Below are 10,187 nucleotides of genomic sequence, written 5' to 3' on the forward strand. Positions count from 1 at the left end.
ACCTCTGGAAGAGCAGGCAATGCTCCTAACTGCTGAGCCATCTCTCCAGCCCCAAACAGCAAGTTCTTAATCTAATCTGAAAACTTATAAATTACTGTAAATGTTTAAATACCCTAATACAGCTGCCTTACTTCTTCTCCCCAGACTTCGCGTTTTAGAACTTGTGCCTCATAACTCTTAATACCAAGACAAAATGTTGGATTCACCTCAACATTCCACTGACAGATGTCAGGAGCAGTCTCTGTTGACTTCTTTACTGGACCAAGTTTTTCTTTACTGTTTCAGAATTAAGTAAGTAGGAAAATAAATTACTGTGTGGTTGAGGTCAATGGCTATTTTAAAGCTAGCTACAAACATCTTAAATTCTTGTGGATGTACTCCAAAACTACTGGCAGAAGTTCACAAAATGAGGCAGAGATGATTATGTCCATAATGGCAAACATCTCCTGCTGAAGTCCTTCCTCCCTAATGAAACCCTTCTTTCTCTCCACCCCTCACCCTGCTAACTAAAAAATCAAAGTTCTCATGTCTTCTGTTACTCATTTAAGATAATCCTCTGGGGCTAAGAATAAATATTTACTTTATACTATAATCGTTTTCCAACTTCTATAAGATATTAGCTAAATTACGGACTTCACTGAAAACATGATTCAAAATATGAAGTATGGTAAGGGTTTTTATTTGAAAAGTAAAGTAAGGTAATATCTTGCATAAACTTACCAAATTATTAAATTGGGCATAAATTATCTATGTTTTAAAATAAATATTTAAATCATTATGTATTTTTAGAATAACTGATAATGATTACACTAACTGACAGGACAAATTGCACAGAATTATCAAGAGGAATGTGAAACTGTAGAATTTATTATGAACACACTTTATATGGCTAGAAAGCAGCAGACAACATGGGTCATTTCTCTCATTCACCCATACTAGAAGTAGAAAGAAGGATAGAAAAGAGAAGAGAGGGGGCTGGAGGGCCAGGTGGCTCAGTGGTTAAGAGCACTGATTGCTCTTCTAGAGGTCCTGAGTTCAATTCCCAGCAACCACATAGTGACTCCGAACCATCTGTAATGAGATCTGGTGCTCTCTTTTGGCCTGCAAGGATACATGCAGGCAGAATGCTGTATACATAATGAATAAATCTTTTTAAGAAAAAAGACATGAAGGAGAAGGAAGGAGAGAGAGAAACACAGAAAGAGAGGCACACAGAGAGAGGAGGAGCGGGGAGAGAGAGTGCAAAGAAACATCTGTCCAGAAGTTCTTATGCTCTCAGACTTTTACATTCTGACCCTTGCTTCAAAGAAGACTGATATTTTTCTTTGTGAGAGCAAGAAGCCACATTAAAATGTGAGAAGACAGAAAACATGCACTTGTCTAATCTACATGGGAAGTAGAAAAAGGCAAGATCTCCTGAGTAAATTGGGAACGTGGGGATCGTGGGAGATGGTAGAAGGGGAGAAACGAGGAAGGGAGGGGAACAGAAAAAATATATAGCTCAATAAAAACAATTTTAAAAAAGAAAGCATGCACTTGATTTTGTAATTGCTGAGGGCTGACATTCTGATGTCTATGTTCTGCTCGGCTCCTCCTGAGATGAAACCAATAGCAAACACTGGAATTATTTAAATATCAGATATCAAGGATAACAAGCCTGAGTGTCCTCTTCAGTGATGACCGGTGTTCTGCAGTGTACCTCAACAGGAGAAATGGTCCATCTGGCTTTGACTGCAATTTTAATTATCTAATTACTATACATTGATATAGCTTTTAAAGTCCAAAAGTCCAAAAACCATGTCAAAATTTGGTAGTTATTTTCTCCATAGAAATGAACTTAACAATAGAATTGTCAGGAGGAGAAGAAAGAATATATAGTATAAGAAAATATATTATATGAAAAAAACTCAAATAAAACAACCAAGGAAACAGAATTACCAAACCAATCGTGTCGGAGTCGACTATTACACATGACTTCTCCAGTTTGACTACCTCTGGGCAAATGCCTAAAGCCTAGTTCTTGAGCTTGAGTCCAAGAACAGAACTTCGGTTCTGAGTCACCAATACTGTCTCTGAAAATCTGAAAACCAGCATGAAATGTCTTAAACACACAGATTCAAAAATTGTTCAGCGATTGTTTTGGTCAGGAGACAGAGAAATGGTTAGTCCATGATTTTTTTTTAATATTTATAAAATCGCTTAAGCAGGAGCTAGAGAGAAGGGTTAGCAGTAAGAGCAATCACTGCTCTGGCTGAGGACCAGGGTTCAGTTCCCAGGACACAATCATCTGCTTGTCCAGTTCAGAAAAATCTGATGTCTTCTGACCTCCACTGGACCAGGTGCATACACAGTACACATACTTACATACAGGCAAAACACTCATACCAAAAAAAAAATCCTAAACGAACAATCACTTTCGCATCAGATGCAAGCTAGAGCTTGTACCTCCTACTGAACTCTCTCTGCCCACACCCATGCTTAGTATTGTTTTAAACTTTCTGTGACCTTTAGTTCTACTTCTGTGCTTTTTTTAAAGCAATTTCAGGTCACTAAGAACAGCTCAATGTTCCAATATTTTCAATTTGTTTAAAGCAGTTAAGAATATCAATTGTGTAGCATAAATACGTATCAAAAGAATTCTCTAATGTCACCACACTGTCAGATCTGTAATCTTTGAGTGAGCATATATCTTGCATTAACTTTGCTAATGTTTTAAATGTTTTTCTGAAGCATAAGACTTATAAGGTAGAATAAATAGACTTATTAAGCAAGACCCGTTTTGGCAAGCCTTGGCCTGGGTATCACCCAAGGCCCTGGACATTTGGTAGGGAGAACCTGTGAATAAGCATATTTTTGTAAAATTTTCAAGACTAGCAGGTTTTTTCTTTTTTGTTTTCAATAGTACTAGGAATCGAACCAAGGGCCTTATATATGCTAGGCAGGTACTCTTTCACTAACCTACATCTCTAGCTTAAAAAGGACTATATTTATTTATTTCTTTATTTTGAGATAGGGTTTCTCTGTATGGCTTTTAAGGCCTTGAACTCACAAAGATCCACCTGCCTCTGCCTCCCGAGTGCTTGGATCAAAGGTGTGCACCACCACCGTCCAGCTGAAGGACACTTTCTTATACTGTCTTTCACAGCATACAAGGATGGGGTTCTTGTTCATGAATTCATTTAGCCCTCAGTTTGACTCCGTAGCACTTGGATACAGGAAGTGGTCTCCAAGGACTGTGGTCTCCTAATTCCACCTTTGAAACACCGACGATCTTACAGGACCAGTGGCTTTATGGACACATTCATGTGCTCTGTCGAATGCCAATCCTTAAAATAGAGGGTTTTATGGATATTATTTTCCAAGTCTCTGGTGAGATGATGACTCATAGCATCTGAGCCTTTCCATTTCACACACGCGTTACCAATTATATTCTACTGACATAAACGCTAACAGAAGGACTCTGAAAGCCAAGGGAAACCTCCCTGCTTATTGTTGCTTCAGGTTTCCTTTGATTAGTGTTCAGGAAGCCAAAAGAATAAGAACCATTTGTTTTAAAGTGCAGAACATGGAAACAATGGCCTGGCAGCGTTGTCTGACTGTCATGTTTGTGATTGGCAGGCGAAGATTACTTACATTTAGCTTCGTTCATTTCTTGTAAATCCAAGGATTATAATTTCCTTTTTCTTTTGGTAAAAGCAGTTCTCTAACTTACTCTTACTCCAAAGCTGTCCCTGCACCCCTAGATGTGAGCTCACACAAACACACAGTACTTTGAGTCAGCCACCCAACATTTTAAAAATGGCTGGATGAATTTCTGTTCACATTTGAATCTCTGGGGCCCATGGAGCTTTGTCCTGAAACAGTCACAGACCATCAGGAGAGTGTGTGCAACTAGAAGAGGTCCAATTTTTGAAATTCACTCAAATCAAATATTAAAAGACAGTAACTAAGGTTTTTTGGCCAAATGTGGAGTGTGAAAGTCTGCTTGTCATAGTTCAGGTGAGATGGCTGTTTAAGATGCGCATGACTGGATCTGTGATAGAATTGAAGTGACAGTTTAGAATCTGGAAGATGCTGGCCTCAGCACTCTACTTCATGATGAGGCCATGAACTCATTTTATATCTGTTAGGACAGAGAACTGAGTAGGTTTCCACTATCACCATTGTTATTACTTGTCTATTTTATTCATTATTACCTCATCAAAATTATAAGGAAGTCCAGATCAGTGGGATGAGTACTGAATATAAAACACAAGTGAAGTATAGACCAAATGAAGCTTTTGTTTTGTGTGTGTGTGTGTGTGTGTGCACGTGTGTGTGTGTGCACGTGTGTGTGTGTTCTTTCCTTCTACTGTGTGGTTTCAGGGGTCAAACACAGGTCACCAGTACATACATACATACATACATACATACATACATACACAGAACATGAAGTTGGGAGGGGAGGGATGTGTTTTGGGGATACAGGGAGAGTTAGAGGGTGGTGAATGAAGACGAAATAAAGATGGATGATCATATTTCATTTTATATTTGTATGCAATCCTTTTTAATGCATGCGATTCTTAAGAGTAAATAAAAGTCATAATTAAAATGAAAGTGTTAATAAATAAATAAAAGTTTTAAACTTTGAAATACATGCATGTGAAATTTCTGGACGAGTGAGTACAACTCATGAAGAAGTTGTTGTTTTCCGTAGAACTTTTAGTGGTCTTTGAAATTTAAAAATATGTATTTTTTTCAAAAGAAGTTTTAGTAAGTAGAAAATTAAAATTGACAAAAAGGGAAAAAAAAAAATCACCTTCCAGTCTCAGACTGTATTGCTGAGTTCCGGGATAAATGGGAGCCTTGGAGCCAGTTGAAGAAAATAAACACTTGGTGGGCGTGGGGTGTTTGGAGAGGTCAAAGCCAGGGCAACATGAAGGGAGCAAAGATTATCTCTTCCTCTTTTGCTCAGGTTTCCCCTTAGCTGGTTTCCAGAGAATGTTAGTCCTCATTGTTTTGTCTAAAAAGTCCACTGAAGTACTTCAAAAAAAAAATCACAGGACTTGTTGGTCATAACCAAGAGCTGCCGTGGATACTAAGGCAGAGGTTTCAAAGTGTCCTTGGAAAGGTTAAAACCTTTCACGTTTGGAACATAATCCAGAGATTTTATCATTTGATGTAGGATGAGAAAAGAAGGCCGACATTTTCCTAAGCCCACCTGTGAGAATCTCGTTGAGCTGTATTCTTAACCCCTCTTCTGTTCGCTGAAGGTACAGGCTCTGTCTTCGAACACTAGAGAGTAAAATGGGGAAGGAGAGAAGACGACGGTAGGAGTAGCTCTGGAGAAGGGAGAGGTGAGTGGTTTCAGAGGAATGTGGGAGGGAGAGAAACAGCTGGCAGGTGAAGGAAGTCTATGGGAAAAGCAGAAGGAAGATTTGAAGAGACTCCCTGGACCGTTTTCATGGTTCTTGAAACACAGAAGCCAAGTGTTTTGAAGTGACTCTTTGGTGGCCCTAACTCCTCTTTATCACTGAGCCCAGTGGCCTCATGCCTTGGACAGCCATTTGCATTTCTGATTCTTAGGGACCAGGGTCTTCACCCACACCAGGTTGCAATTTAGAACCGAAACCCAGATTGAGGAGCCGGATGCTTAAGTCTTGGAGAGCCTGGGGAGTTTTAGTTTACCGTGCGCGTGCTACCATGCTTCAAAGAGGTGAAAAGGGAAATAAAAACTTTGCCTTGATGGCTACAGATAAATAAGCCAAAGAAAAGATGCCAGCTCACGTGAAAGATTTTTTCCCCTTCCAAAACCATGATAAATTCTCTTTCATCATTATAAAATGTCTGTTTCCCAAGAACTTTAAAATCCTGGAGCTCCCAGTTATCTGTTCTCCTTAAGCCTACTGCTGTATTTTTATACCTGTCTCTTTAGCTAGTCCGAGTGGAGCAGGGTTTTCAACCACAAGTGATTTCCACACCACACTTTCTCTTTTTTCCACAGCACACTCTCAGGGCACATTTATTTGTCCATCTCTACAGTTTTAGATGTCAGGATATGGACAAGATACTACCGGCATCTAGTAGATAGGAGCCAGAGATGGTGTAACTACACGATTGTGTACAGGACAGCCTCCTACAAGAAAGTACCTGATCCCCAAAGGTCATAATATCAGCATTGAGAAAGCCTGGTCAAGAGCCTTCTGAGATTCCCACGGTGTCCCTTATCACTGGTCTCTTCACTTCTACCTTCCCGTTGTGCTCAGAGCCAGACCTTTGTCTTCATCAATACCAATTTCTCATCTCCCCAGTCCTGCCTTAGAATAGACCTAGGACCTTTCCACGTGACATCTGTATTAACTGTCAGTCCTTGTTCACAGTTCAACTGAAGGGAAATGTGGCGCTGTGCCTGACATAGCACAGTATAATCCAGACGAGAATACAGAGTGTAAGCGACCATGTGGGACTTGGGCACTGTATTAATTATGTATGCATACCTGTAACTAAGATGCCTGAGAAAAACCTTAAGATGGGAACATTTTAGTTTGGCTCCTGTTTCATGGTTGGTTGGCCTAAAGAGCCTGGGAAGAACCTCATGGCAGTATTATAATGGGGTGAATGACCTTCTTCACCCTGTGGTGGAAAGGAAGCAGAAAGCAGGAGACAGGAAAGGGTCAAGGTCAAGTTAGCTCCAATACCCCACCCACCCCACAGTGACTTATTTCCTGCAGCAAGACCACACCTTGTAAAGTTTCCAAAATGTCCCAAAATAAAACCAAGAGCTGGAGGAACATTTCATATTCAAGCCATAACCACAGATAATTCTTACAAGGGTTAAATGAGTACATACTTTAGAAGCACTGGCAATGCTGTCTGACCTCTAAGAACTTAGTACATGTTGAGCTGTAGTAGGAGGCCACTTGCTTCCCAACCACCCAGCAGCTCAGACCCAAAATAACCACATAGAAACTGTATTAATAAAATCAGTGCTTGGTCCATTAGATCTAGCTTTTTGTTGTGGTTGTTGTTTTTTGTTTCTCTGTGGCTTTGGAGCCTGTCCTGGAACTAGCTCTTCTAGACCAGGCTGGTCTCAAACTCACAGAGATCCACCTGCCTCTGCCTCCCAAGTGCTGGGATTAAAGGCATGTGGCATTACTGCCTGGCTTAGATCTAGCCTTTTATTGACTAACTTTTATATCTTAATTTAACCCATCTCCATTAATCTGCAGATACCATGAAGTCGTGGCCTACCAGCAAAGTTTCAGCGTGTCTGTCTGGCAGAGGAAGCTCCATGGCTTCTCCCTGATTCTGCCTCCTTCCTCCCAACATTTAGTTTAGTTTTCCCCACCTAGTTCTGCTCTACCTTATCACAGGCCCAAAATAGCTTCTTTATTAACCAATGATATTTACAGCATACAGGGGCGGGGGGGGGGGATACCACATAACCTCCCCTTTTCTGTTTAAATAAAAGGAAGGTTTTAACTTTAACATAGAAAAATTACATACAACAAAACAGATATCAAGCAAGAATTACAGTTACAATATTTATATCTACTTTATCTTTTATCATAATTAAGGAAAACCATAGTCATAACTATCTATTTTTTAACTCCACCTAAGTAAACAGGAAGTGCATTATAAGCAACTTTGAAAACTCTAGAATTGACAGAGACATCTCACTGCCTGGACAGTCACCCAAAGTTTTACTATACCATTGGGGCATCAATCTTCAGCCTACAAGATCGTAGTATCCAGTAGACTTTTCCATGAAGCAGGAACTTTCAGTCAGTTCCACCTATATTGGCAGTTTGTCAGTCACTTTCTTTTGTGTTCTGCAGAATGTCTAGCAGACTCTTTCTATTCTTTCATGAAGCAGGAACCCCAAAGGACTGTCTCAACTTTAGGCAAGTTCAGCAGTCATTTTTCTGTGGGTCCTGCATGTCCAGTTCACATGTCCAGTTCACACAGTAATCAAGCAGTCCAGGCAAGAACAGTTTCTTACCCAAATGGCTAACCAACTCCATAAGGAGCCTTTTCAATGCCCATCTTCCTCTTGAAGTAGATTGGTGCTGACAGGAGCAGATGTGTCTCAGTGTCATGAAAAGTCCTAAATTTTTAAAACATTTTAAATGCCATATTCCATAGCTCTTTGAAAGATTTGAAGAATACCTAACTAACTGAAATGTATCTCTATACACCTAGAAAATCTAACTAACATGACTACAAGCTTGACTATTATAGATGATTATCTATTAGCCTGTATTTTTAATTATACATTACATTTTTAAATGAGCTGCACAAACACAATACCTTAATCAAGAACAGAAATACATATACACAGTATAACAAAATTGACCTTAAATTTGTATAAACCAAAATCCATACCAATGCAAATCTCTATAGCACATTCCCTTTACATGTAAACAAACATTTATAAACAAACATTTAGAGAATTTGGGCATAGTTTTCTCCAAATTGCATCCTGCTATTTGTTGGGCAAAGTAATTTTGGGGGGTGTTTACAGTGACCTTTTGGGGGATCTTTATCCATCAAACCACATTAGTCTGGAAGGATTTTTACAGGTTCTCATCCTCTGTGGAAACAAAAGAAGAACCTCTTTTCCAAAGTAATTTATCCTTAGACCCAAATTATGAAATCACAATACCTTTAAAATATATATGGTGGTTTAGCTTAGCATATAGAGGGGAAAAGAGCATACAGAGGGGAATCCCACATCATTGAGCATATTATTATTGGTGCTTTCTATACCAAGATTCATGTTGGCCAACTCACTTCCTCTTTTACAAGTCTGGGAAGCAGGTGTATTTTAGTAACGGTAGCTTCTCTCAAATGCTTGCCTAAGCTATCTATTTTTTAAAAAAAAATATTTATTTATTTATTTATTTATTTATTTATTATGTATACAATGTTCTGTGTGTATGTCTGCAGCCAGAAGAGGGCACCAGACCTCATTACAGAGGGTTGTGAGCCACCATGTGGTTGCTGGGAATTGAACTCAGGACCTTTGGAAGAGCAGGCAATGCTCTTAACCATTGACCCATCTCTCCAGCCCCTAAGCTATCTATTTTTTCACATCTGTCCTGACCAGTGTTTATTTTAAGGTGATGAGGCAAGGTGTGTCCTATTTTTCTCTTGCTTTATTCTGGATATTTCCATACCTTCTTAAGACAAGGAACATGGATGAATATAAGAGCAAAATGGACAAATACTCAAAGCACTTGAGTGGGTGGTAGAATTCTCAACCTGTATGGGAATATCCTGGGCAAAGTGTGAGATTTTGGTATGAGTAACCCTGTGCATTGTGATGTATTTCACTGAGATGAAATTTGTAGAAATAAAAGAAAGTTTGCAACCAAGCTGGTTGTTGCTTTTGCCCATGAGTGTGTGGTGGAAGTAGAGAAAGGAGATACAGGTGTCTAATAGAAAAGGAGGCTTGCAAGTTTCATCTCAAAGGAGATATCAGAGCTATTAATAAGTATTTGTGAAGGTTTTTTGTTTGGTTTTGGTTTTTGTTTTGAAAAAGAATGGTAATTGAGTCGATGAGAGAGTAAAAGACTATATAAAAAGAAGAGAGTTGAGTCTGCTCTGAGAAGCTATCTCTGAATGAATGGATTTGTGGGTGGGTGTGTAGGTAGGTAGATGGATGGGGTGAATAGGTGGATGAATATGTGGTTGGGTGGATAAGTGGATAGATATGTAGGGGGCAGGTGGACAGATGGACGAATATGTGGATGGTTGGATGGATGGATGGTTGGTTGGATGGTTGGGTGGACAGACATTACATTACATAATAAGGTAAATTAAGGGCATGCTCGTTTTCAGGGGTGCTGAGGAGAGTGTACTTCCAGCTATAGATTCCACTTGGGAAATGCTAAAAGCCCAAATCACCATACAGAAAATGAAAGTGATATGTGTGGTATGGTTTCCCTATTTTGATAATTTATGTTATATATGTTCTGAATTATGCAACAATTGTTACTCAGATTATGCCGGCTTATTGAATGCTGTATCCCACTCAAACATTTGAAAACAGACTACCATATTAACTACCCATCTGTTTTACTGTTTTAGATCATAAGGCAAATGGACTTTCTGCATCAAAAGACCACCAAGAAGTTACAGTAATAGAGTACCAAGGTATGGTATTTTAAAGGTTTGATTGGATTGGTTTGTTTACATACTGTTCC

General features: G+C 39.3%; 1 protein-coding gene across 1 annotated transcript in view; it reads left to right on the forward strand.

The window, feature by feature from the left end:
• The window catches only part of Jam2 (junctional adhesion molecule 2), a 52,264-nt gene that overhangs the window by 19,783 nt on the left and 22,294 nt on the right, over positions 1-10,187 (forward strand). The window contains exon 2 of the mRNA XM_005345284.3: positions 10,072-10,137. Coding sequence (XP_005345341.1) covers positions 10,072-10,137 — 66 coding nt within the window. The remainder of the gene's footprint in view (positions 1-10,071; positions 10,138-10,187) is intronic.

Source organism: Microtus ochrogaster, chromosome 2 (assembly GCF_000317375.1).
Source record: "Microtus ochrogaster isolate Prairie Vole_2 chromosome 2, MicOch1.0, whole genome shotgun sequence".
NCBI classification, from domain to species: domain Eukaryota; kingdom Metazoa; phylum Chordata; class Mammalia; order Rodentia; family Cricetidae; genus Microtus; species Microtus ochrogaster.